The 27640-nt window shown below is 53.6% G+C and overlaps 2 protein-coding genes across 7 annotated transcripts in view; both read left to right on the forward strand.

The window, feature by feature from the left end:
• MTMR14 (myotubularin related protein 14) overlaps positions 1–22934 on the forward strand; it is a 61964-nt gene extending 39030 nt beyond the window's left edge. For 4 of the 6 annotated variants that reach the window (XM_050959812.1, XM_050959815.1, XM_050959817.1 and 1 more), the window contains 6 exons: positions 559–629; positions 1467–1516; positions 1744–1882; positions 5138–5302; positions 18190–18345; positions 22573–22934. In XM_050959812.1, coding sequence (XP_050815769.1) covers positions 559–629; positions 1467–1516; positions 1744–1882; positions 5138–5302; positions 18190–18345; positions 22573–22753 — 762 coding nt within the window. In that variant the 3' untranslated portion in view covers positions 22754–22934. Of the gene's footprint in view, positions 1–558; positions 630–1466; positions 1517–1743; positions 1883–5137; positions 5303–7034; positions 7891–18189; positions 18346–22572 lie in introns of all 6 variants that reach the window. The other 2 variants (XR_007775187.1, XM_050959816.1) reach the window with 2 other exon arrangements.
• A 739-nt stretch (positions 22935–23673) lies between these two features.
• Positions 23674–27640, forward strand: part of CPNE9 (copine family member 9) — a 34983-nt gene continuing 31016 nt past the window's right edge. The window contains exon 1 of the mRNA XM_050959818.1: positions 23674–23762. Within this exon, the coding sequence (XP_050815775.1) occupies positions 23686–23762 (77 nt within the window). The 5' untranslated portion in view covers positions 23674–23685. The remainder of the gene's footprint in view (positions 23763–27640) is intronic.

The following is a 27640-nucleotide window of genomic DNA, read 5'->3' on the forward strand; positions in this document are numbered from 1 at the left end:
TAGCGATCAGATGCACCACAGTCCTGACACTTGTGATCCTTGCAGATAAGCTGTCCTGTTGCTGTCAGGCTGGCAAGAGACATTTGTGTCAGGCGGTGGGAGCTGTGTGGAGCGCAGCCAGATCAAAGAGCAGGCTGTGCCGTGATACTTGGTGTTGGAGAGGTCACTGCTCTCCTGAGCGCCCCTATTCTGCTGCTGGGTGACCCTCACCCTCTGGTGCTGCATTGGCAAGCACACAGGACCTGTCCTGGCCCTTCTCGACTGGGGTGGGCCTTGTGCGAAGGTCCTTGGTTAAGAACTTTCTGACATGTACTCGCCCAGCTGGCCCGTTCAGCAGGCAAGGGTGGTGGTACCACCCCCGGAGGGAGCTTCCACACTCAGATCCAGGGCAAGCCAGCAGAGGGCTCTGAAACAGAAGGCCCAAAACGTGACTGTGGCTAATGCTGGACTCTCTGTTGGTAACTGCAGATGCATTGCTGTCTCCTCCCCCAATTAAAATAAGAGGCTGCAGCCCCTGTGAATTCTTATCAAGCTTCTCTCCTCTCTCCCTTTGCGCAGATTTTCTTTTTCTGTTTCAATTTTCTGAAGCACATCACCTCTGAGGAGTTCTCTGCTGTGAAGCTGCAGAGGTAAGGACCTTGTGCCGCTGCTGCCTGGATTAAAGAGCCAAGCAGCTCGTTAGGGCTGTTACCATGGGGAGATGGAAGCCCTGGTGTCCTGGCCCAATTTCCCTTAATTTATTCTGCACTCGGAAGACTGAAGAATTGGGCCAAGGCTTGTGAGGTGCGCACGTCATGCTCAGAAAAGCTGCCCAGGCTGAAATGTGCTCTCAGCTGAATGAAGGGTGTGTGGGGGCGTCCATTAGCCCAGCTGAGTCAATGGCTGAGAGGGCTCTGACTCGCCTTCTGGCCACGCAGCAAGTCCTGTCTGTGCTGCTCTAAGAGAAGGGTCTCGGGGGAGCAGAGAGGGCTGGACAATAGCACCTCGGTGTGTAAGGATGGCAGGAATCTAGCCCCTCCCTGGAGGAGGCTTCTAACAGCTTTAACTAAACCTCTCTCTGCATAGGATTCTGCCGGGTCCCTCCAGGCTGAAGGAGCTGAGCGCTCTCCTCCCTTCCCACCCCAGCTGGGAGTGGGGGTAGAAGCACATTGGTTACCATCACCCCAGCCAGGGACTGCTTTATGTCCGCTTCTCTGGAAGGGGAATGTTGGGACCCATAGCACTCCAAACACCAGTTCTGTCACGTGCCAGGCGAGCAGAGGGATATGCCCCATTCTGTTTGCTGTCCTTTGCTGCCATGATGGAAGGCAGCGGGCATGCGGGCTGGGGACAGGTCGAGGGTCAGTTAGTGCTCTGAGATCCCTAAACTGCACAAGCCCCTCTTCGCTGGCTTGGCTTGGCCTGGCAGGATGGCAGCAGACGTCCTGTGGCTCTGATCCTGTGTAACTGTTTCCCATTCCCCCCAGGAGGAAGAGCCTGCTGCCTGGCTTCACGGTGGAAGAAATCTGCATGCTCAGTGAGTGCTGTCCCGGAACACTGGCCACTCCCCTCGGTGCGAGTACAGAGCTCGGGGCTGAATAGATTTCTGGGGGAAGTGCCATGAGCTGTTTGTTTCTTTCTCCACTCCACACGCGTGAAGCCCTCGGGCACCAGCAAGGATGGGGGTGGGAAGTAGGATGGGGACGTGGCTAATCAAAGGCTCCCAGGCTTGGCTTCAGTCTGCTCCTCTCTTTCTTCTTGCAGAGCAGAGGGATCGGGGCAGCACCACGAGCCTGAGCAGTGACTTCTCCCTAGTGCTGGAGAGTTCACCAGGAGCAGCTGGGAGCTTCACCTCTGAGGCTGTGGAGCTGATGCCAGCTGGCGCACAGACCCAGGCCGCTTGGTAAGAAGCCACCCAAGCACCTGGCCAGGGCATAGCAGGCAGGGGCAGGTTCACGCTGTTGCCTTGTGCAGTGCTCAGAAGGTGGCATACTGAGCAGGGAGTTGCCATCCCCTCGCTGAGCACCCACTCCATGTGGCACAGGCACCAGCAGCACACTGCAGAGAGCAAAGGAAGGAATTCAGCTGTAGCACTAACCTGGGCCCATGCTACAGAGCTCCAGGGCCTTCTGTTCCAGGAGATACTGAGAATGCTGCCGAGAGGGGCTGCCGTGTGCTTCCACGGGAGGCCTTCGCCTACAGCCTGGCCCGTGATCTGAGGACAGAGCAGCTGCTCGCATGGCCTAGGCCTGCTTTGTTTGTTTCTAAAATGCACTTAAATCACATCAAAGCCTGTTGTTTCTTGCAATCTCGCCTGCTGCAGAGCTGCGGGTCCGTTTGCCCCAGTGGTTCCATACATGGAGTGACTTTCTTACTTCCCATTAGTGACTCTGCATCTCCCAGGGGACTTGGGTGAAGAATGATCACTCCAAAAGCAGGACTTCTTGGAGCAGTCCTTGCTCCCCGTGCACCCAGCTGGTATCTCCTCCCACTTCTGCAGTGTGGAGGTGCCAGCTGGAGCCGGGGTTAACCTTGTACAGTAGGCTGCCCAAGCTAATAGCTGCCTCTATAAAGCCAAGTACCTGGCCTGGGTGCTGAAGCTGGCTAGATGGTTGGTTACTGCTCTTGGAGATGGCTCCAGAAAAGATTGCAAAACCCTAACCACTTCTCCTTAAAAGTGACTGGAGAGAGTCTGTGGCTGATATGAAGCCACAGTGGTGAAATTAGGGCCAGGAAAGGGGGTGTATCTGGCAGACTCACTATTGTAGGGGCAGCTGGGTTTGGGGATTACAGAGCCTTTCTCTGGGGTTGCCCCTCTGAGTTTAATTTCTTTCTCTCCTCTCCCTAAACGCAAGCTGTGATGCTATTTTGTGCCACAGTTATTTTAAATTAAATCTGGACTGTGCTTGGGGCATCTGGAAATGCTCTGGGGGAGAGTTACCTGCGGCACACTTCTGGCAACCCAGGCTTCCTCATGCCTTGTGCAGGGAAATTTTTAACGAACCTGGGAACCATGAGAGCCGGGATGAGAAGGCTGAAACAGCACACTTGCGTACCTGACCTAGTGCAGGGTCACCTCTAACATGAACCACTGTCTGTCCACAGCGAACCGACCGCGACAAGTACAAAGCAGCCCCTCCACCCCAGGGCTCTGGGTAATGGCCAGTACTTCATAGGACCCACAATGGTAGGCCACAGACTCAAAACCTGAAGAGCATTGTTCCTCCCCAAGGCGCTTCTTGTTGAAGCAAAACATGGACTAGCCAGGATGTATTGGGAAGGCTAGAGGAGGAAACAGCTGCTGTTCTTGTGGGGTTGACTCACACTTGTGTGTTTTTGCTTCACTCACTTACTGTGGGTGCTGGGGGGCTGGGGCCTTGCTGTGGGTGCTAAACAATTCAACGTACATGCGTTCTGCCAAACGCACGGGCTCTCCTTGCTTAGGTAGACACTGAGATCCCTGCAGGTTACGCAGGGAGGAATGTTGGCAGAGTGCTAACACTTGAGGTCCATAACACGTCGTTAGCAGCTGAGATGTGGGACATTTGAGGCCTGGTCTACAATAAATGTTTAGATCAACATAAGTACATGCTCAGTGGTGTGAAAAAACTGAGCACTGTCGCTGTGCCTGGTTAACCCCCAGTGTAGACACAGCTCCGTCGACAGAAGAATGCTTCTCAACCTAGCTACTGCCTCTCGGGGAGATAGAGTTCCTCCAGCGTTGGAAAAACCCCTCCATGGCTGTGACAGCAGCATTGCTGGGGCACCTCAGCCCCCGTGGTGCAGACAAGCCCTTGTGGGGTGAAGGCAGGACATCGTGTTCTCCTCCTCTGTACAAAGAGCTGGGTTTAGCTGTGGATTCTCTGATGTTTGTACTTGTGGCGTCTCTGGAGGCCAGGGTGGCTACACTAGCTTGTAGGGGGCCTTGGATTTAAAACCTTCCTTCAGGGCTCTGCCTGCCCCAGTTCTTGTCACCAGATTGGGCATTTCATTAGCTCTGCTGGTTTGCACTGAGGACAGCATTGCAGTGCCAGCAAGAGGGTAAGGGCTAGAGAGGGCTTTGGCCAACTGCTTGTAGTTTGGGAGAACAGAGCTAGCGCTCCTCTCAGAAAATCCTTGGTGTCTGAGGAGAACCCTGATTGACTTGCAAGCCCGGGGGGTCAGTTCATAACTCTCCCTCCATTGGCAGGTGTGTAAGGGAAGCAGTAATGGCTTTCAGCCAGGAGGCGGTGGTGGGCAGCAAACTGGACAGGAGTTTGGAGTGTGGTATGACTAGAAGAGGGCCAATGCAGAGACATGCTAGCCAACTAGGGAGAGCAGCCCTGTCTCTAGAGCTGTGATGCGACTGCACCCTTCAGCGGGGGGCCCAAGCAGAGGAGTGACAGTGATCAGAGGCCAGGCACAGCTGGCTGACTTGTCAAGAAAGATTGAAGGGACGCAGAGATCCCTCACCTCCAGCTACTTACACAGTTTTATTCACCTGGGTATGTCTACACTGCTGTGAAACCCCCACTGCTGGCTGCGTTGGCTGACCGGCTCTCGGGAAGTAAAATTGCAGCATAGATGTGTGGGGTCAGGCTGCAGCCCAAGCTCTGGGTCCCCACGAGGAGGGAGCGGTCCCTGTGCCCAAATGTCTACAAGTCAATTTTACAGCTTCGCAGGCCAAGTCAGCTGCCACAATCCAGCTGCAAGTGTTTCATTGCAGTGCAGACATACCCTTCATGACAGCACTGCACGCGTCTATGGGCATTCACTGGAGTTGTCTTTCTGCAGAGATATGCTGGGAGGCCTGGCGCTTGGGGCATGTCAAAATTAGATGGGACAGAATATTAGAATGTGCCCGTATGGGCTGATCCTACCCTGGCCCCAGGTGATGGGCCGGAATGGCCTCTTGCTCCCTCTCTTCTCTGATGTGCCGCACTCCAGAAGTGTGAGCTGGCTTGGGGGGGAGCGGGGGGGCAAAGCTCAGCAGATGCTAGGGGGAGGGCACATCTGTTTGGCAGACTCTGCTGGTGCAGTTACACCTGACTCATTCGTCGTCCTGGGCTCGGCGGGAGCTGAATCTCTGTAGTTGGGGGCGGGAATCTCTGCCCTGACATGGAATGGCTTCCTGCATGGTGAAGCTGACTTCTCACCCAGGGCTCCTGTTGTCCTGCAGGAAGAAGAGCCGCACATCCTGTCCCCAAACAGTGCTCTGGAGTTGGACCCCACAGCCTGAAGACAGACCGCCTTACTATGAAGCAAAGTCCTCTAGCTCCTCCTCAAACCATTCTGACATCTTCCTGAGGGTTGGAAGCAGCCCATTGGAGGTCCCGAAACCCAGGTGAGGTGCACCAGAGCAGACCATTTCTTAGCAAAATGAAAGTCGGGTCTAGGGAAAGAGAGTTGCATTCATGCTGCTCTGAAGACCTGGTGTGCAGTGGGTTCATAGACTGAATCTCAGAAGGGGGCCATTATCTGTGCAATACAGGCCAGAGAATTGCGCCCGGTGATTCTTGCCTCAGTCCATATGCACGAATAACGTGAGTGTGCAGAGGCAGAACTGGTGGTGGCGGTCCCACCTGACATGAACTGCGCGCCGGTCTCAGCCCCGCTGATTCAGTAAGTACAGGGTCTCTGGTCTCTCCCTCCTGCATGCTCGGCTCTCCCGGTACTGGAGTGCACTCTGTGCTTGGAAGCAAGTGTTCAGTAGGTGCACAGGAGACTTGAAGCAAAGTGTCATGTGGAGGCAGGGGGACTGGGACCTGCTCCAACTGAACTGCACCCGTTGACATCTGAGTCTGTTCCCCTGAGCCCCTGGGCGCCCCGGCAGAGGATGTAATCGTGAAGAGTGGGCAGTGAGGCTTGCATAGCGCAGGGGCTCTGAGCTTTTACGTCAGGCTATGTGGTGGCTGTGCTTTCCCGCAGTGCAAGGGGGTGTGGTGAGAACCCAGGGAAGCCGGGAGATTAGCCAGGACACAGGCTAAAACTTGGGCTGAAACCAAGTGAGTTGCTTTCCATAACGAAGGGCATTCCAGCAGCCTCTGGAGTCTGATCACTGCCTTTGTGCAGCACCAGTGAGCTGGGGTACTTGGGAGGGGAATCTGGGGAGGGAGGGATGAAGAGGAGAAGCCTGCAGCTACGACTTTGTGTTGAGGACCAGGGAGGGAGGTGCTGTTGTTAAGCCCTTGTTCACTATTACATGGGGTTTCGTGCTGAGTTGTTGCTGGTGATTCCCATCACAACAGCCGCCATTTAAATAGTACTGACCTCTCCTCAATCCAGAGAAACCGAAGGAAAACAGCCTTTAATTGCAGTTGGTGTGTGTGTGGAGTCTGTGTTACAGAGAGATCACTGACAGTCTCCATAGCTAGTCTGAAGGGTCGTCTCTCTGCCGCAGGCAGTCATTCCGATTCTCTCGAGCTGCTGCTGCCATTTTGTCTTGGAATGAACAGGCTCAGACGCGGGGAAGATAATGGTCCAAGGAGGGCTGGGGGGAATAGCAAAGAGAAATGCAGCTTTTGTCTCTTGATGGCTGCTTTTGCTTGCAACCTCCCTGCTGGAGTAACGTAGGCCCAGCGTAGCCCCTCACTGACACGGGCTAAGCTGCCTCTCTGGTTACAAACTCCCAGTCTGCTGTAAAAGAAGGCGCTGTCTTGGCAGCTCAGCCAGACTTTTTGCCTCTGTCTTATAAGAGGGGAAGGAAGAGAAACAAGGTGGGGGAAGGAAAAGTGACCCCGGGGAGGGATAATAGCAGAACCCCAGTGTTCAGGATTTAGCAGAAGCCAGTGCAGCTGATGTCCCTCCCTGAGTCTGTCTGGTTAGGATGCCTTTCCCACTCAGGGTGAACACCCAAGAGGGTCGTGCTGGATTCTGGGGTCCCAAAAAATGGCTGGGGAGAGGCAGCAGCAGCCAGTTAGGGTAAAGTTTGTTCTGTCCATCCATAGGCCCTGCTGGTAGCTCTTTCTCTGCCCTGATAAACAGTGCTCAAGAAGAGGTGGCAGTCTCATGCTGTTAACTGGGACCAAGCAGAAGTACACTGAGATTTCCACTAGGAACATTCCTCCCCTTTCTAGAGTCTTCCAGCTCGTCATTACGCTGATCCGTGACTTCCCCGGGAACTCTGAGCCCAGCTCTTCTAACGTGACGAGTCCTGTTCATGCTCGCTCCAGCCCTGGCTGCCTGGTGGAGACGGTTGTGTGTAATGGGCTGAGTTGGACTCTTGTTCCCTTGGACAATTGGAATATACAAGCTCCCGCACAAGAGCGTGGGGTGGGGTGAACCTGGGCTGGACTCTGCAGCGGTAAATACTGGAGCCAGGAGCACAGAGGGGAACATCAGTAATAAGGCTGAGGGGATCAAGTCAGCCGTGTGCAGACAGCTGGAACCTCTCTCGGCCAGCAGCTCCAGCACAGAGTAGAGATCTGCTTCCCTTGATACAGAAGCAGCTTGGATTTCCTTTCCACTCCTGTGTCCCCGAACGCCAGCTGTAAGCTCATGGCTGGGTGACCCTAGGGAAAGGGGTGCAGTTGGCAGGGCCGCAGTTGATCTAGTCCTCTGGATCCAGTCACACTGCTCCAGCTCCCACTTCCCCGCTGAATCCAGCCACGCCTTGGTCCACACACAGCCTTCCGTCCTTCTCCAGGATTGAGCTGATCACTCCTGGGCGAGCTGGGGGCATGGTCCAAATACACCCTCCTAATTAAGAGACTGACATGGCTGGGGCCTTCCCCTTGTCCTGAACTTCATGAATGGTGTCTGCATGTCCTATTGCTCAGGAGAGGAAGGGATTGCATTGCCCCACTCAGCACTGCTGGTGCCTTCTCTCTGGCTACATGAATCCAGGTCACATCTGGTCACAGAGGGTCTATAACAATCTCCAGCTGAAGTTCTACCTGGGGATGGGGGAAACATACATTTGAATGCAAAATGGTCAATATTATTATTTCCTCTATAGTGTGTTTCATCAGTAGATCTCGAAGTGCTTCCCACTCATCAGTGTATTTATCCCTACACCGCCCTGTGAGATGGGAGAACATGACTCGCCCCATTGTATAAAGGGGGCCTGAGGCACAGAGAAGCTAGGTGACTTGTCCCCGGTCTCCCATGGCCCAGGCCGACACCCTACCTACTGACCTGTCCATCCAGCATCACTGCTGGAGGGAGAGGGGAGCAAGGAGGAAGCCTTTTCCCTTGGCCCCTTACGAACAGTGTTCAGCAGCCAGACACTTGGCTGGAGTGTCCTCATGGGAGCAGCTGGAGTCCACTGGCTGACCCTGCTGCCAGAAATGCTCTTGTCTCTACAGCTGGAGGCTGGTTCCTGGGGAAGGTCTAAACTGAGGAAACAACTGCACTTGACTATCTAATCCTCTGGCCATGTGGTCATGGCAACAAAACACTTAGCCACGCAGCAGCCGCAGGGGAGAAATGGACTGTTCCTAGTGGGCCAACAGCACTTCAAACAGCTAATCTCAGTTGTTCCAGGTGCAGCCAGAATGGAGAGCAGAGTAATGCCGACAGACGTGTAGTGAAGGAAGGGGAAGGGCACCAGGATGACCCTTGAGGTGTTTCCACTGGGGCATCCTCGAAGGAAATGTTGCATATGTTACACTTGGCCAGTGTGTGGGCTTCTCCAGGGACTGGAATTTCTGTCATACTAATAATGTGATTAGTGGCCCATGACCCAGTCCAAAGGCATAGTCAGATGTCAGGTCTCTGGTTGACAGAAAACCACTTCCCACCACACCTCTGCATAGGTTGTGTCCCAAACTTGCCAGGCATTTGCAGAGCAGGGCATGACGGTCTCTCCAGCTGACGCCTTGTGCCCGTGTGGACTGAGCTGTAGACACAGTGCCCTGGAGCTCATGTTTCACACTACTGCTGGGAGGAGTAGCCGGTGAAGCTGCAGAAAAATGCAGCGTGTCTGTATTGGGGCATTGACTCACGAGCACACACCTCGTGACGCTGTACTAGCAAAGTGGACAAACGTTGCTCGTGCTTTCATTAAGTCTATTAACCAACCCTGGTGTGCTGTGTTCTGTTAAGAGGCAAGGAATCCAGTCTGGGGTCTTCTGGTGGCTGTGTGAATCACAGGAAATCCTAGCTCTTTAGATACTGCTGCAGTCAGTTCAGTAAAGTGCTCTGACTGCAAAGAGCAGCACCCCAATGGATGTGGCTACTCAGTGGGATCCGCGGATGCTGTAGTTGGTGACTGTAAGGTATTCTCTTCAGCCCCCACTGGGAAATTTTTTCTCACAGTTGCTTTGAGGTGCTTGGTAGCTAGAGGTTTTACCATGTCTGTGCTGGGCATCTGTCATTCTCTATGTCCTAAAGAAAAACCAGGCCCAAAGCTTGCCAGGACCAGGACTGAAACACCTGACTGCAGAAGGAAATGAAGAGTCTTTCCAGAACTGAAGCTCTAACTATGCTACAAATTGAACTGATACTGTGGCGAAGAGTGTGACATTGCCAAGATCCTGACTGAGGTCCCAGAAGACTGGAGAAGGGCTAATGTTGTGCCCATCTTTAAAAAGGGGGGAAGGAGGAGCCAGGAAACTATAGACCAGTCAGCCTGACTTCGATACCGGGGAAGCTACTAGAGCCATGTATAAAACATTTCATTTGCGAATACCTGGAGGATGGAGGGGTGATCACTAGCAGCCGGCATGGATTTACCTAGAACAAATCCTGCCAAACCAGCTTGATTTCCTTCTTTGACAGGGTAACTGGTTTGGTAAATAGGAGGAATGCCATGGACATAATATACCTGGCCTTTAGCAAGGTTTTTGACACAGTCCCACCTGACATTCTGATAAGTAAGCTGGAGAAAAGCAGGCTCGACAGAACTACCATTAAGTGGATGCATAATTAGTTAAACAACTGCAAACAGAGTAACTATTAATGGAATGATGTCGGGTTGGTAAGTGGGGTTCTACAGGGATCTGTTCTGGGTCCGGTGTTGTTTAACATCTTTATTAATGACCTGGATGTAGAAATAGAGAACAGACTGATCAAGTTTGTAGATGACACAAAACTGGGGGAGGGGGAGGGTTGCCAACACTTTGGAGGATGGAGCTAAAATTCAAAGGGATCCTGGTAAGTTGGAGAACTGGACTATAAACAACAAAATGAAATTCAACAAAGACAAAAGTAAGGTGCTACACTTAGGGAAGAGAAAACAAATGCACAAATACAGAATGGGGAAAAACTGGCTTGGCAGCAGCACTGCTGAGAAGGATCTGGGTGTTGTGGTGGATCAAAGCCTCTGCATAAGTCAGCAATGCGATGCTGTTGCAAAAAAAGCAAATGCAATTTTAGGTTGCATGAACAGAAGCATAGCATGCAAGTCACGGGAGATGATAGTATCGTTCTATTCAGTGCTGGTTAGATCTCAGCTGGAGTAGCGGTGTCCAACTTTGGTCACCAGTGTATAGAAAGGATGTACAGAAATTGGAAAGGATCCAGAGGCAAGCGACAAAGATGATCAAAAGGAAGGAATGCAGCCATACGAGCAAAGGCTGAAGGAACTGGGTATGGTTAGTTTGGAAAAGAGGAAATTAAGAGGGACGGGATCTTATAGTGGTCTTCAGATACTTGAAAGGCTGCCACTAAAAAAGATGGAGAAAAGTTATTCTCTTTTGCCACCAAGGGCAGGACAAGAAGCAATGGGTTCAAATCATAGCATAGCAGATTTAGATTAAAGCGCAGAAAAAAAATCCTAACTATAAGAACAGTAGGACAATGGAACAGAGATTGTGGAAGCTCCTTCACTGAAGGTTTTCCAGAGGAGGCTGGATAGCGATCTGTCTTGGTTTAACATAACAAATCCTGCACCTTGGCAGGGTGTTAGACTAGATGATCCTTGCGGTCCCTGCTTACCTGTAGTTCTGTAATTGGCATGTGGCTTATGCTGCAAGGGAATTGTGCTCATACAGTATTGTGCTCCAGGATGCTACAGCATTAAGAAGACTGGTAAATAGGTGCCTGAGATTTAGCCAATATTGTAAATGCCACTAGCTGCCAAGTGCCACTTACCAGCTGTTTCCATCCGAGGGCTGGAAGGGACTGCAAGAAACCTGCCTGTCCTGCCTCTGGAATCAGTGCTCTAGTCCAGTTTGTGATAGTTTTAACCTTCTAAAGAGCATTAATACTTTGCAGCTGAATTTGGTGATGCTTGCACTAGTGTAAGGGAGTAGGGAAATGCAGCCTCTTCTCCACACGGTTTATAACAACATGGACAAATGGCATGTGAAGAATGGCAGAAAAGGGGTGAGATGAGACCAAGCGGCCAGGCTGGCTGACCCGAGTCTTCTCACACTTCGTAGAAGAGGAACTAGTCTTGGCTGCTCCTGTGCTGAAAGCCTTGACTCCCTCCGTGCAGGCGGCAGTCTGCATGCTCAGAAAGCCAGAGAGTGTCTGTGGGAAAAGGTGCTGCATGGGGAGCCATGACCTAATTAAATGGAACCATTTTAGGGTAGCAGTTGCTAGGGAGCCAGCAGACTTAATGGTCCTGCTGCACTTGCGTAAAGGGACAGCTGTGCCACTCCCCTTTATATTCTGCCCATCTTGTCTCACTAGCCTGTCTCTTGTTTCTGAGGGATTTTCCTCCCACTCGGGGGGTCTGAGGTTCATTTTCGTCCTAGCATCCCCTCTCCGCCATCAGATGTTTGTGAGAAGGGCGCAGCTCTGATGCAGATCCCGCTGTGACAGCATATACTTGTGAACACCCCCTGCAGACACCTTTGTTCCTAAACTAGCTAATCTATTGCCCTCTTCGGACCTGAATCGCTGGTGTGCATGCCACCCAGTCTCCCCTCCCCTGCTCTGTGGGGTTCCCCTCTGTTGCACCTGCATGTGGCCATCCCCCTCATCGCCCTGGTGCCTGTGATTTGGATGTGCTCCGCCCTAGAACTGTAGCTCTTGTCCCTTTCCCAAGTGCTCTAGGGATTATTTCAGTTCTTTGACATAGTTAATGTGGGGCCAGTGGAAACCTGAATGGAATTATTAAAATAGACGTGGGCTGCTGTATCACCACTTTCAACTTAATTAAAAACGAGTCTTGGTTCGATGAGTCTGCCCCAGCAGGGAGACGCAGAATCCAGGAATCTTGCTACAGAATTTAGGTCCATTATTTATGCACTAGGTATTGTATCAGGTGACTCCTATTGAACTAAAATCTCAGTCTGGGATACTAGTTCCTTCCATCTGCCACCACCTCTCTCTTTAGTATGCTTAACCAAGAAGGAATGGATTCAGTTACGGGGGGGGGGGGGGGGGGGGGGGGGCGTGTTCGTAAGGCTCCTAGGTGGAACATGGAGGCTTAGGAAGCTGAGGCAGTTGGGAAGTAGACTGGGGTAAGAGGAGTTTCCAAAAGTTCAACTTCAGTCATTCCACCAAAAATCAAAAGGCCAATGTGGGATTTCCAGGGCCCTTGTGAGCTGCAGCCATGAAACGTGCTGCACCAGGGCATTGTGGGTGGCTGATTATAACTGGGAATAAACACTTGAAAGTTCGAAAAGTCCTGTTTCTATCCTAGGTCACCAAAAGGTTAGTCTGGCAACTTACAAAGATTGTATAGCTGTCTTCCAAAAAATGGCCATGTGTGGTTGGGAAAAAAGATATGCAGCTGTCACCAACTTTAACTGATTGTAGCCAAGAAAACTCTTGGAGAAGAATGGCTGCTCAGGCATTGGTGCTGATGGTCAGGCCTACCTACAGGGCATGGTTGATGAAATAGAAATGTTCTTAATGTTTTCTCTGAATACTGTGTGGGTGCCTTGGTTTCCCCTATGCCTTTCTTAAGGATCTAGGTGGTGGGATAAGGGGGTGTGATTGTTGCAGAGCCCTAGAGGGCCAGTGTGATGGTGTCTGCACAGAGAGTGGCCGACACCCTGTCTCCTGGCAACTGATGGCCTGAGCCCCTCCCCGCAAGGTGCCAACTGAAGGTGTTGGAGAACAAAGAGATCAGGTGGCCTCCTGGCCCGGGAAGGAGACAAAGGCCAGAGAAGGGGCTGGAGGGAGTTTCGGCTTTGAGCTGGCTGGGAAGACGCGGTGGGGGAGGCCCAGAACTGGGGTCTGGACTCCCCACCCTGCAAGACGGACCTGACTGAGGGGTCCTGTTCTCTGTACCTACAAGCTCTGTTTTGGACCCTGTAATAACCTTAGTCCCAGATTTGGACCTTAGCGTCCAAAATATGGGGGTTAGCATGAAAACCTCCAAGCTTAGTTACCAGCTTGGACCTGGTACCTGCTGCCACCACCCAAAAAATTAGAGTGTTTTGGGGCACTCTGGTCCCCCTGAAAAACCTTCCCTGGGGACCCCAAGACCCAAATCCCTTGAGTCTCACAACAAAGGGAAATAATCCTTTTTCCCTTCCCCCCTCCAGGTGCTCCTGGAGAGATACACAGACACAAGCTCTGTGAACCCAAACAGAGTGAATCTCCCTCTCTGTTCCCAATCCTGGAAACAAAAAGTACTTTCCTATTCCCCCAGAGGGAATGCAAGGTCAGGCTAGCAATCCAACACACAAATCTCCCCTTGATTTCTTCTTCCCACCAATTCCCTGGTGAGTACAGACTCAATTTCCCTGAAGTAAAGAAAAACTCCAACAGGTCTTAAAAGAAAGCTTTATATAAAAAGAAAGAAAAATAAGTACAAATGTTCTTTCTGTATTAAATGATACAACACAGGGTCAATTGCTTAAAAGAATATTGAATAAACAGCCTTATTCAAAAAGAATACAAATCAAAGCACTCCAGCACTTATATTCATGCAAATACCAAAGAAAAGAAAACCATAGAACTTACTATCTGATCTCTTTGTCCTTACACTTAGAAACAGAAGACTAGAAAGTAGAGCTACTTCTCCAAAGCTCAGAGCAAGCAGGCAGCCAGAAAACAAAGACCTTAGACACTCAATTCCCTCCACCCAAAGTTGAAAAAATCCGGTTTCCTGATTGGTCCTCTGGTCAGGTGCTTCAGGTGAAAGAGACATTAACCCTTAGCTATCTGTTTATAACAGACCCTGTTCCTGTCATCTAATAAACCTGCTGTGTTACTGGCTGGCTGAGAGTCCCTGTGGATCGCAGGAAGTGGGGGGTGCAGGGTCCGGACTCCCCCATGCTCCGTGACAGCGTGTTGCTCTGCTTGTTTTACTATCCACATCCCTTTGATAAGGAAGGGAATTCGAGAGCAATTGTGACAGAAGTATCCGGAGTATCCCGACCAAGCGCTGCCGACAGCCAAACACTCTTGTGTAGTGTCTGCATGGAAGGAATATCCTAATTCCATTTGCCTATTGTAGATGGAACCTCAGCCTCCACCCTGATTGCAGTGTGCAGGGCTGGCTTTCTGACTTGGAGCTTCTGGAGTGGCTAGGATCTGCTCTACAAGAGAAGAAATTGGCATCTGGAGCTGCACACTACCTGGCTTCAAAACCAAGTGTTAAGGCCACTGCCCTGACAGTTCTTGGGGCTCCGAACCACTGTTTCTGTTTCAGCAGAACCATAATTGGAGGGTGGCTTCCTGTCTGTCCTCTATGCCAGTTCTATTTCAATGTCTTTACTATTCTGAACTTCCCCGTTTCCTGGACAGAGATTTTGTGTGGCAGCACAGTAATAGCCACGTGAAATGGGAATGAGATTCTCCCTTCTGGTAAATCTGGTAAATTCTGGAGGATACAGCAAGAGTTGAGGGTGCAGCTACTCTGAGGCAGTGGGACAGGCAGGAGGGCCTTAAAGAGACTCCACACCACTGATCCAGTTCAAATAGTATTTATCTCCCCTTTGCCCTTGGAGTTGATGCTTTGTGCTTTTTTTTGGTTTTTTCCTCTTTGGCCTGCAATGCGGCCTTTTAAAAACTCCCAAATACAAGGGTTTTAGGCACATCCTTGCACCATTTGGATGCCTTTGTCCCCACAAGACTAAACCTAAAAGAGCAAATTGCTCCTTGGTGCAAGTGTTTCTGGACTTTTGAGTTCACAGCCATGAGGAGTCTGGCCTGGATTCGTCCTTGTCCGTGTCACGGGTGGGCTTGGAGAATCCAAACACGTGCAGCCCCATTTTCCCCAGGAGCTCCAAAGTCCTTGTGGGGATGTTGCTGTCGTTCCACTCCAGGCTTGTCCCTTCCATTAGCCCTGGCTGGTACTGAAGGTGGCACTACTGGCTGTAACCACAACAGCTGCTGTGTAGTTAGCTCCTCACTGCCTTGAGGCTTCAAAGAAGAGGGCTGAAAAACCTGCCTTACAGGGAGACTTCAAAGCTCTACCTAGTCAGCTTAGCAAAGAGCGGATCTGAGGTGAGCTGATCACTCTGGAAGTGCCTCCGTGGGGACCCACGAGGTGTCTGATACTAGAGGGCTCTTCAGGCTGGCAGACGAAAGCACAAGATGCAATGGCAGGAAGTTGAAGCTAACCAAATTTGGGTTCAAAATAAGAGGCAAATTTTTAAGTGGGGGTGATTAACCATTGTCCTAACTTCAGGTGTGACTCCAGATTTGAATCTGTTTCCACCCAGGGCAGGCTGTCCAATCTCATTGTGGGTCTGCAGAGGCTGTAAAACAAATGATTTTGGCAGAAGACAGTTCTTTACAGTTGCCCCTTTTTCTAGAGCACTGGCACATTCCTGTCTGCCTCCAAGCAGTCTCTTTTCTTCCCTCTGCCTCCAAAACCTTGGTGTGCCATTAGTCTCACTGCCCGGACTTCTCCTGCAGCTGGGATCATCTCACCTCGACATGAACCTGGCCTCACCTAGTGACACCAGCAGAGCACTCCTCTGGGTGTCCCCTGGTAATGGCTCTGCTGCTCTCCCCTGCCTTACTGATCTCACACTCAGAATCCACCCTGGCTCCTCGCCCTCCGCTCTTCTCTCACTAGCTGGTGCCCCTGCTCTTCCTTCCGTGCATTCACTCTGGGACTTGTCTCATCCCTCTGCACCCTGGCTTCTTCTCAAACTCAGCCCCTCCAGAATAGATCTCCTCACCTGTCTGCCCAGCCCCTTCCCCTGGCTTCTCTTGTCTGGCTCTACTGGCAACTCACAATCCTTCCCATAATCCTGCTGTCATTTCACGTGTCCCCTCTCCCCACAGCCAATTGGTAAGTCCTCTTGCTGCTTTGTCGAGCTCTATTTCACTTTTCCTGCTGCCTGCCTGCAATGCACCATAGCTACTGTCACCTTCCTGGGTCTGGTCTCCCTGCCTCTGATTGCCCCTTACGCCCTCCAAAGGGACAGCTGGTGTCCCCTTCCTCACCTCTTTGAATTCCCATTGCTACAGCCTTGTCCTCACCAGACGCCAGTCCTCACCTGCAGTTCCACTCTCATTTCCCTGCTCCCCCTTGCTTCCTGTGTTCTTCCCAATCCTTTCCCCTCTTCTGGCTATCAGCATTGTACTGTCCTCATCTGCCCAGCGTCCCCTCTTCCTTCAGATCACTGCTCCTTTCTCTCAAGGAGATCTAAGGGGGGAGGAAGGGAGCACCTCTGAACTGTGGCTCTGGGTATAAGGAGCTCTGTGCGCTGGGGCATGGGATGTCCTTGTTACTGGTCTGCAAAGCACCATGTAAGTGTAGCCTTGGGGGAGCAAACTGGTTTCTTTACATTTGTCCCCTAAACCTTGTGCTTCAGCGACACCAACTTGCCATAGCAGGGAATTCTTCCCTACAGCAAACGTCGCTTGGGCTCAGCCCTCCAAACCTGGCTTCTGCGCTTCCACCTGTGACATGAAGCGTTCCAGCTCTCACTGGAGCGAGCTCTGCTCTTACCACCAACAGCTCTTACTGCTTGGGTTTGTGCCTCTTTCCTGGGAACCAGGAGATCCTTCTTCCAGCCTTGAAATAGCATCATCATTCTCTGGGGAGGGGGTCCCCAGAAGCTTTTATCTGCTGGGACGGGAGTCTTCGCTGGGGGCGAACAGCAGAATCCCTGGAAGACCAATGAACTGGAGAGTCTGGGGACAGGGCTCTACATCTCTCAGCACAGGCACCCAGGTAAAAGGCATGTGCTAAGCTTTAACAGCCAACCCCCATTCTGGGAGAGGCCTGTGCTGTTTCTGATGCATGTTAAGAATCCAGAGGTTGTCGCATTGAGAACCAATCGAGTGTCTCTTATGTAGGTGTCATGGCCTTTTACAGCTGGAGACACCCTATTCTCTGTATGTACTGGTGACCTCTAAGACTCTGGATGGCTACTGCTGGTCAGAGGCAAACGCCAGCCCTTGGCAATGCCAGCAGCTGCCCAAGCTCCAGGCTGTGATGGCATGCTAATAGCCCCAGGTTTTTCTTCAATTCTTTCTTAGGTTGCTACTGTAAAATCAGCAAGTAAATAGCAATGCCGGCTTGCTCCCCAGCTCCCCATCATCATGCTGTCACACTCAGAACCACCTTTCAGATTACTGAGAGCTCTGCGTCGTGGGCCATCTGCCTACACTGCCACGTTGCAGGGTCCAATGACTTTAGGCAGTCCCAGGCGTCTGCTCGTGGAGATTGTCAGAGGAACTTCCCAAGTCCACTCATGTTTCTCTTCCTGGTAGGGGGCTGCATGCGTTGAGTACATCCTCTTCTCTGGGCTCCTTTTCCTGTCCTGGGGGCCTTGGGCCTAACTGCCTGCTAGTGCAGCATCCTGCTCCTGATGAGTGAATACAAAGCGTCTTCATAGGTCTTCAGTTCTGTGCTCGCTGGGCACACCAGGCGCAGGTGTGGCTGCTCTGCCTTCTCCCCCAAGATCAGGGTTCCCGCAGGGAGTCGCATTTCACTGAGTGCAGAAGCAGGGCTCTCGAGGACTCTCCCAAACTGTCTCCGGTACATGAAGGCACCAGACAAGCCACATTCTTATTGTCAAAGTCCCCACAGTTGCATTTAGATGTGTTAACAGCTGAAGTGGGCTGTGGAGGGATCCCCTTTGCGAAGCAGTGTCCATGGTTCTGGGGGCAGGACGTGCTGGTGGGTTTCCCTGTTCCTGCATGATCCTCTTTCTTGCTAGCTTTGCTCTACTAAGTCACAAATGAATCTACTGCTTTCTCAGTCACAACCAGCTTGGCCTCTCCTTTTGCTTTTGGACGGAAGGTTTGCCTTGCGCTATGTGCCAGTACCACTTGTCATCGCACCCTCACCTCTAGCATCACGTGCTGGCACAGATGTTGGCAGTCAACCCACTGTGCCCACTGGCACAAGAGTTTAGCAGAAAAGCCTGTGATTGCATGACTTCACTGACTGCCCATGTCCCCTCTCTCTTTCTGACCCAGATCAGTGGACCACTCCCTGCCTGGATCCTCCGTTTCTACAGACTTTGGCAGCTGGCAGATGGTAACAGGGTGTGGCAGTATTCAGGAGCATGCAATCCTGAGCACAGACGCCGCTCTCCCTGGCAGCTTCCCGGATGAGCTCCCTAGCAGTCGCCTGTAAGTGTTCTGAGCAGAGAGGATGCCTCCCTGTGCGTAACAGTTGGCTGGCTATGAAACTGGGACTAGCCAGAGAGCTGCACTAGCCTCCAGAATAATTCGGGCTACCGAAGTCTGCCCTGCCTTAACGCTTATCAGAAGTGCACTCTGAGTTAAGCCATCGCATACGCACTCCCTGGCTTGCTGAGTGCTAGGTGAGCTGTGCCCAGCCTTGAGGCAGGGGAAGGACTCCCGAGCTCTTCACTGGAGCCATTGCACCTTTGGGCACAAGATCAGAGAGAGGTTGCAGTTCTGCCGTGTAACACGGTGAGGGAATGGGAGGAGTGAGTCAGGCCTGTTTTTTTCCCTGAACCCCACTTAGCCTCTCTGGGTCTGTCCACACAGCAAAGAAGAACCCAGCTGACTTGGACTCGCAGGGCTGTTCCATTGCTAGGTTGATTTCTGGGCTCCAGCCCGAGCCTGAAATCTACACAGCAGTGAAACGGCTCCACAGCCCGAGTTGGCTGGCCTAGGCCAGCCATGGGTTTTTCTTTGCTGTGTAGATAGACCCTTTATCTCTCCCATGTTCTAGAATCACCGAACTGGACGGGACCTCAAGAGGTCATCTAGTCCAGTCCCCTGAACTCAAGGATTCCAGACCCTCCAAAACTGAGCTGCTGCTTTTTTCCCCCCACCCTCAGCTTGTCCACTTGCTCGTGCATGGTTCAGTGCAACCCATGGTGCCAAATAAACACTGACATTTGCTTCATAGAACTGTTGTGACGCAAACACTTTGCTCCACAAACAGAAAGTTACTTGTGAGGGAACTTCAAAGACATTAAATGCATTTTAATTGCAACTAAAAAAATGTAGGCTGGTGCCTCTACCCTCTGAACTGTCAATCTAGTGGTTGCAAAGTGGTGGATTCAGTCAGTGCGCTGCACTGGGACCTAATCTTATTGCTCTAGTTTTGGAAACAACTGCACTGCTCTCTCCTAGCATCCTTTTAACGTACTGTGAGTGAGGGTTTCAGGAAGCCTCATAAAATGGGGTGAGGTGGAGGGTCGGAGACCTGGAAAACACATTTCTTTTGAGACAAACTTTCCGTGCAACCAGCCCTCTTTGATTAAATGTGACCATCTGTTGTCCTGCAGGCCAGAACCATAGCAGCAGCTTCTGTACCTTCCTGCACTGCTGCAAACCCTAAACTAACAGCTAGAAACCCTGGGAGGGATCCTGGGCACGACCTCAGAAAGGCCTCTTCTAACCTAAGCTTCAGCCACACAAGGTGGTGACAGGTCCTCCTTTGCGAGAAGCACTCTGTGCAGCTCTGAGATGTGATTGACAGCCAGGAAGGGGTGGGAGGAGACATCTTGAAGGACATAGTGTCAATGAATAACCAGTTTAATCCATGTCCTTTGGTGGCTGCTGCAGGTTTCTTACCCAATAGGTAACGCGTCCATTCTCCCCGGCTCGGGTAGCTGCAGTGCCCGGAAACAGCTAGTACTAACAATGTGGGATTGCAGCTGAGGCTCACTGAAGCCTACGAGGGTCTGGCCTCGAGCTAGCGCAATCTCCTGGAAGTGTTGTCTCTGGTTTGGGATTTCAGTGTGAAGAGTCACTAGCTCCACAGCTGTGACTTTTGGGTCCTGGCAGGGTCCTGCTGCAGTGGACACGTGTGCATCTGGAATCTGGAGCATGTGACGTGCTTAGAATGTAACTTCTGGGCCCAGCCAGACCGAGGGCAATGGACAAGGGAGAATTGCTCATTTCCTCAGATTTGTATAATTGATTAACCACTACTGCTACCCCCAAAATATTCACAAGTGAGACCGTGGCCCCGATGTCCACCTGCCTTGGCTTTCCATGGCTTTCAGACCTGTAACCTACTTAAGCTCCACATGCTGGGGCTAGACCGGCCATCGGGAATGGTCTGCCTATGGGTCAAGTGGGGTAATCCAGGGGACTTCTCCAAGCCTGATCTGGGGTTCAGGTCCTTACTTCTCTGCTGAGTAGCAGCCTTTGTTGGTAACAGTTGCAGCTGTCTCCTAGTTCAGGATGCAAACCCGTTTCCATTGTAATTCCCTCTGGGTATGCAGCTTGCACCTAATAGACTGAGCTTTCCCAGGCTTGCTCTCTGCTGACAGGACATTTTCCACAGAGTCGTTACACAGAATCTCTTGTGGGCCTCTACCAAAAAGGCTCCAGTTTGGCGTTTTGGCCTGGACGTAGTCTTGTCTCATGCACTGCATCCTCTTGCGCCCTTAGCTGGGGTTTAAACGTCCCGTGAAGCTTTAACACCTCCGCAGTATCCAAGCCTACCATCTATACGATGGCAAAACTGGGGGACTGGCTGAAAGCCTGCCTCAGATCTTTGACTGCTCATCAGTGGATGTATGCATGACTTAGTCTGCAGTACTAACAACCATTAGTTGACCTCTCTCTGTTGAAGGAAACCAGGCCACCTCTTTTTCCTTCAAAAATAAACAGGGAATCGAAATAGGAAGCACTACAGTAAAGCTGTGCAGATAAGCAGCTGAAAGTTGGGAAGTAAATACATGGCAAGTCCAGATTCACGGCCAAAGATGTGCCCTTGTTTTTATGCTGCATGAAGCAGTCTGATTATCTGAACACTAGGACATTTTTTTATTTGTCACATAAATATGTAATTCTTTTTTTGAATTTTAAGAAGTTGCCTTAATATCCTGAGCCAGGGAGTTCCACAGACTAAAGTATTTCCTCTGTATCTGTTAAATGTGTTACCTCCCCAGTGTGCCCTTCTTCTTAGTGTTTAGGAAAGTAACTAGCGGCCTAGATGGCCGCCTCCGTATCACTTGGTGTTTTAAAGCCTCCCACCAGATCTCCCCTCTTGCTGCTGTTTCCGGATGAATGCTGTTGGCTGTGGATGGTTAACGCTTCCACTCACTAACTGCCAAGGGAGAGCCGGCCAGGCACTAATGAGATTAAAGGGAAATCTCTAGGGGAAGGTTTGTGCTCTGCCCTTGGCATGACCTTTGAGGAATGTCTTATTCTCTCTGGGAACCACGCACAGTCCTTGGTGGAGACACAGCAAGGACTGCTTCAATCCTAAACCCTACAACAGCTGCCTTTGAACTGTAATCACTCTCATCTAGACTATCATGTTATCTTCTCTCTCCTCCCCTGCCCTGAAGCTGTACCTAGAGCAGCTGGAGAGGAGAGCAGGTCCCAGGGGAAAAAGACCCTGCACTAGGAGAGTGATGCAGACGCAGTCCAGGCTTGCAGCGGAACAGATGTGCAAAATCTCTTCACTCTAGTGACTGTGGCTGGAACCCTTGGAGATTTCACCCCCTCACCCATCCCCCATAATCCAGCCTAGCTTGTCCCATGCGCAGAGCCAGCTGTATGAGGATGAGGGGTGAAAGGGGCAGAAGAAAGTGGGGAATACTCAAAGCTCCCTAAATGCTATCACTATAATGGTCAATCCAGAAGAATACCAATGCACCCAATTGCAACTCCCTACCAAGGAAGTGAAGTGTAGTAGTAGCCACTTAAACTGCATGTGGGACCCACTTAGGTTGGAATTTGGCCAGGATCCAGGGTAAAATCTGACCCGTGAACTCAGAAATGAAGTGTACCATTTGCCACATAAAGGGTTCCTAAGGGCCTTGCAGACGGGGGCAGGCGAAGCAAAAAGTGAGGTAATGGCAAGGGACAATGGAGCTGCAGCAAGGCTCTGCCAGACTGCAGGAGCTGCAAAGCCGACTGCTGAGGCCAGTGTGGACTGAGGGAGACAGCTCATGGTGCTGTCTGCTGGGAGGTCTGGGACTGTTGTAAAACTGAGGGGTGTGATGGAGAGGGTTTGGGCCGGGGAGGGAAGCAGAGAGAAGGGCTGGTTCTGCTGCCTTCATAGGGGGGAGAAAGCAGCATCCGCAGCACTGAGGCCCAGGTGCTGGAGAGTTGGGGCTTGGAACCCTGAGATGAGGCTGGCATGGGGCCAGGACACCAGCCAGGATCCCCTACTCTAGCACCAGCTGCCAGGGACTGGTTAGTAACAGGTTCTACCTGGGAGAACCTTTCTGCTGCCAACTCCCTGGCTTGGAGCCAGCTGGCGTTAGCTGGCAGGAGGTTGCAGCCAGACTCCATGGGGGGCTGTGGTGTTCCTGCCTTGCTAGGGGAAGGGCTGATGTCTACTCCCTGTGGGGTACAGCTGGGGCTAGCTGGCTCCAGCAAAGGCTGCTGCTGACCCCTCCCCCATCTGTCTTGCAGGCTGGTGCCAGTGGCAGGCCGCGAGTCCCGGCTGGAGGAGGTGCGCTCTGCTTTCCTAGCCACCTACAGCAGCACCATTGGCCTGAAGGCTGTGCCATCCAGCCCCTCTGGAGCCCTTGGGGGCCTGCTGGAGCAGTTTGCACGGGGCGTTGGACTGAGAGGAAGCAGTAGCACCCTCTGAACATGGTGCACACCTTGGACTGGCTCCTATGTGTGTCCAGCTGCTGAAGGAAGCTAAAAGCCATGCGAGTGCCAGAGCTGCCCCTTGGGTCTGTCCTGCAGCTGGGGCCTGGCCCAGAGCCAGCAGGGGCTCCTCCCCCTGACTGGCTGTGACAGATCTTTTCAGTAAAGGCATCTGCACCGCTGCCTTTGCCCTGCCTCTTGTTTCAGGCCCCGGCAGCACGGGGGGAGGGGGAATGGCCTTGGGTGCTCGTGTGTGGTCGGAGGCAGGTGGCTGCTGGCTGACACTCTGCCTGAGACTGCTTTGGCCACTAGGCTGAGCTCCTGCAGGAGCCTGGCCGCAGGGCTGTGTGCCATGGAGCACATGGACACGGGCAGGGCTGCAGCTGGTGGGAGCCCTGACACGATCTGGGGGATGGGGGAGCGTCCCATGCAATGCCACTCACAGACCTTGGGCCTGGCGGCCCCTCCATCCTGCCAGCAGGGCTGGGGTTCTGCTCCTACCCCCCAGCACCCAAGGCCTGGGCCTGTGCCTGGGCGGGGGTCCTGGCCCTTTGCCCCCTCCATGGGACCCATGGCAGAGCTGCCGGTGCTCAGGGCGGGGGGGGGGGGGGTTAGGGGTACCTCTGCCCGGGGTGGGATCCTGGGGGGCGCTTGGGGCTCAGGGCTCGGCTGGCCCCTCGACGGAGCTTTAACTAGGGGCGGGCGGGCCCCAGTGCCGGGGCTCCCGGGGGCCGCGGCCAGACGCGCTGCGCCGGGCGAGCGGAGCGGACGCAGGCGGGGGCGGAGGCAGGGCGCCCGCGGGAGGCTCCGGCTCGGCTCGGCTCGGCTCGGCGCACGGACCTGCCCGGGGCCGCCGCTTCCCCGCCCATGGAGCCCGCCCCGCGCCTGCCTTAGCGCGGCGCGCCCGGAGCGCAGCAGCCGGCAGCGGGGATGGCGTCTCCGGGAGCTCTGGAGCCGGCGCCCGCCAGCGTCCCGGCCACCAAGCTGGAGCTCACCGTCTCCTGCAGGTGCGGGGCCGTCGGGCAAGGGGGCGCGGGGCGCCACGGGCAGCTTGGGACGGGCGCCTTGGCCAGAGAGAGCCTGAGTGTGCAGCGCCTGGCCACCGTGTGTGTGGGAGAGCGTGTGAGCCTGCAACGGCTGGCCATCGTGTGCGTGTGTGTGTCTGCAAGACAGCGTGTGAGCCTGCAACGCCTGGCCATCGTGTGCGTGTGGGAGAGTGTGTGAGCGTGCAACGCCTGGCCACCGTGTGTGTGGGAGAGCGTGTGAGCGTGCAGCGCCTGGCCACCGTGTGCGTGTGGGAGAGCGTGTGAGCGTGCAACGCCTGGCCACCGTGTGTGTGGGAGAGCGTGTGAGCGTGCAGCGCCTGGCCACCGTGTGCGTGTGGGAGAGCGTGTGAGCGTGCAACGCCTGGCCACCGTGTGTGTGGGAGAGCGTGTGAGCGTGCAGCGCCTGGCCACCGTGTGCGTGTGGGAGAGCGTGTGAGCGTGCAACGCCTGGCCACCGTGTGTGTGGGAGAGCGTGTGAGCCTGCAACGGCTGGCCATCGTGTGCGTGTGGGAGAGCGTGTGAGCGTGCAACGGCTGGCCATCGTGTGCGTGTGGGAGAGCGTGTGAGCCTGCAACGGCTGGCCATCGTGTGCGTGTGGGAGAGCGTGTGAGCCTGCAACGGCTGGCCATCGTGTGCTTGTGTGTGTGTCTGCAAGACAGCGTGTGAGCCTGCAACGCCTGGCCATCGTGCGTGTGGGAGAGCGTGTGAGCGTGCAGCGCCTGGCCATCGTGTGCGTGTGTGTGTCTGCAAGACAGCGTGTGAGCCTGCAACGCCTGGCCATCGTGTGCGTGTGGGAGAGGGTGTGAGCCTGCAACGCCTGGCCATCGTGTGCGTGTGGGAGAGCGTGTGAGCGTGCAACGCCTGGCCATCGTGTGCGTGTGTGTGTGTCTGCAAGACAGCGTGTGAGCCTGCAACGCCTGGCCATCGTGTGCGTGTGGGAGAGCGTGTGAGCCTGCAACGCCTGGCCACCGTGTGCGTGTGGGAGAGCGTGTGAGCGTGCAACGCCTGGCCTGCGTGTGCATGTGTGTGTGTCTGCAAAACAGCATGTGAGCCTGCAACGCCTGGCCATCATGTGCGTGTGGGAGAGCGTGTGAGCCTGCAACGCCTGGCCATCGTGTGCATGTGTGTGTGTCTGCAAGACAGCCTGTGAGCCTGCAACGCCTGGCCATCGTGTGCGTGTGGGAGAGCGTGTGAGCCTGCAACGCCTGGCCATCCTGTGCGTGTGGGAGAGCGTGTGAGCCTGCAACGCCTGGCCATCCTGTGCGTGTGGGAGAGCGTGTGAGCCTGCAACGCCTGGCCATCGTGTGCGTGTGGGAGAGCGTGTGAGCCTGCAACGCCTGGCCATCGTGTGCGCGTGTGTGTGTCTGCAAGACAGCGTGTGAGCCTGCAACGCCTGGCCATCGTGTGTGTGTGGGAGAGCGTGTGAGCCTGCAACGCCTGGCCATCGTGTGCGTGTGGGACAGCACGTGAGCCTGCAACGCCTGGCCATCGTGTGCGTGTGGGAGAGCGTGTGAGCCTGCAACGCCTGGCCATCCTGTGTGTGTGGGAGAGCGTGTGAGCGTGCAACGCCTGGCCATCGTGTGTGTGTGCACAACAGTGTGTGAGCCTGCAACGCCTGGCCATCGTGTGCGTGTGGGACAGCATGTGAGCGTGCAACACTTGGCCATCGTGTGCGTGTGGGACAGCGTGTGAGCATGCGATGCCTGCCTGTCGTGTGTTTGTGTGCGACAGCGTGTGAACCTGCAACGCCTGGACATCGTGTGTGTGTGGGACAGCATGTGAGCGTGCAACACAGGTTCATCATGGGGGGGGGACAGCATGTGAGCATGCAATGCATGTCCATCATCTCTGTGGGGGGGGCAGCGTGTGAGCATGCAGCACCATGTGTTTGTGAGCGTGCAACACATGTCCACCATGTGTGTGAGGGACAGTATGTGAGTGTGCAACACGTGGCCATTGTGTGTATGTGGAATAGTGTGTGAGCGTGCTACACGTCCATCTTGTATGTGTGGGAAAGTGTATGAGAGTGCAATGCATGTCCATCGTGTGTATGTGGGTCAGCGTGTGAGCGTGCAACGCATGGCCATTGTGTGTGTGTGGGACAGCATGTGAGCGTGCAACACATGCCCATTGTGTGTGAGACAGCATGTCAGTGTGGAACACATGCCCATTGGGGGGGGACAGTGTGAGCGTGCAATGCATGCCCATCATGTGGGGGGGGGCAGCATGTGAACGTGCTACGCATGCCCGTTGTGTGTGGGGGGGACAGCATGTGAATGTGCAACGCATGCCCATCGTGTGTGTGGGAAACAGTGTATGGCATGCAGCACATGTCTGGGGGGGGACAGTGTTTGAGCATGCAACACATGTCCATCATGTGTTTGTGTGCAAATAGAATGACAGCATGCAATGCATGCCTATCGTGTGTGTTTGACAACATGTAAGCGTGCAGCACATGCCCACTATTTATGTGTTGGGGCAGCCTATGAGCATGCAATGTATGTCCATCCTGTGTTCGTGTGCAACAGCATGCGAGCATGCAATGAATTCCCCTTGTGTGAGTGTGCATGAGACTGTGAGCGTGCGATGCATGCCTACTGTGTGTGTGTCGGACAACATGTAAATGTGCAATGCATTCCTGTTTGTGTGCAACAGCATGTGAGCAACGTATGCCCATTGTGTGTGTGCATGGGACAATATGTGAGTTTGCAATGCATGCCCAACGTCTGTGCATGCAACGGCCTGTCAGTATGTAACACATGCCCACCGTGCATGTGCATGCAACCATGTGAGAGTACAACACATGCCCATTGTGTGTGCACATGCAACAGCACGAGTGTGCAAAGCATGTCCATCATGTGTGCCTGTGTGACAGCATGTGAGCATGAAAAAACATCCATCATGTATGTGTGTGTGATAGCATGTGAGCATGTAATGCACAGCCAGCCTGTGCAAAGAGCGTGTGAGTGTGCAATGCATGCATGTATGCCAGCTGTGCGTGCATATGAGCACGCCTGCATGTCTACCATATGTGCGTAGAGTGGGTGTACATGAGCGTGTGTGCCTGCCGTGTGTGCAGGGATAGTGTGTTTGACGCATGTGCAGCCTGCGCACGCAGCAAACTTGCTCTTCAGTGATTATTTCCTCTTAACCCCTAAATGTAAATGCGGTTTTCGTTCTGTTTGCTGGCGTGAGCGACACCCACCAGCCCTCACCCCCGCTCAGTGAGAGTTCGTCGGCATGACCATGGTCCAAGGGCCATGTAAGAGTCTGGTCCCGCTCGGGGGAGAGCATGGCCTGCCCAGGATAGAGCTGGTCCACACCCAGTGCACCCTCCTACCCCCATCGCTCGCTCTCACCCAGCGCCCCTTTCCCAGCAGGCACTCACTTCCCGCCGGCTCTGTATGGCCTGGCTGTTGACCTCAGGCCCAGGCAAAGACAACAGCTGAGTTTTTCCCAGTGGCTCCCTAGCTTGCAGCTTGGGATTCCCACCCAGCTGGTCTGGGACAGGGAGCCCCAGAGGTTATGGGTGGGCCGCAGTTCCTAGGCGCACGTGGGGTGGTACCAGGGGCAGCAAAGGCAGCTAGATGGGCATCAGGAAGCCCTGGCCGTGCCGGAGGATTGCGCCCAGCAGTGCAGCCGGCAGCTCGCTGGGCACCAGCCAGTGCAGGTGCAGCACTGCCCAAATGTCAGGTGGACGTGTCCACGCAGGCTGGAGGCCCATTGACTGTTCTGCCCTGGGGCCTGGGCCCTGGAGCTGCTCTGCTGGCGCCCGGGAACGAGCCAGGGGAAGGTGCGTGCGGAGTCTCTGCCTGCGCACGGCTCCATGAGCAGGGTTT

Source organism: Gopherus flavomarginatus, chromosome 6 (assembly GCF_025201925.1).
Source record: "Gopherus flavomarginatus isolate rGopFla2 chromosome 6, rGopFla2.mat.asm, whole genome shotgun sequence".
In the NCBI taxonomy this organism is placed as follows: domain Eukaryota; kingdom Metazoa; phylum Chordata; order Testudines; family Testudinidae; genus Gopherus; species Gopherus flavomarginatus.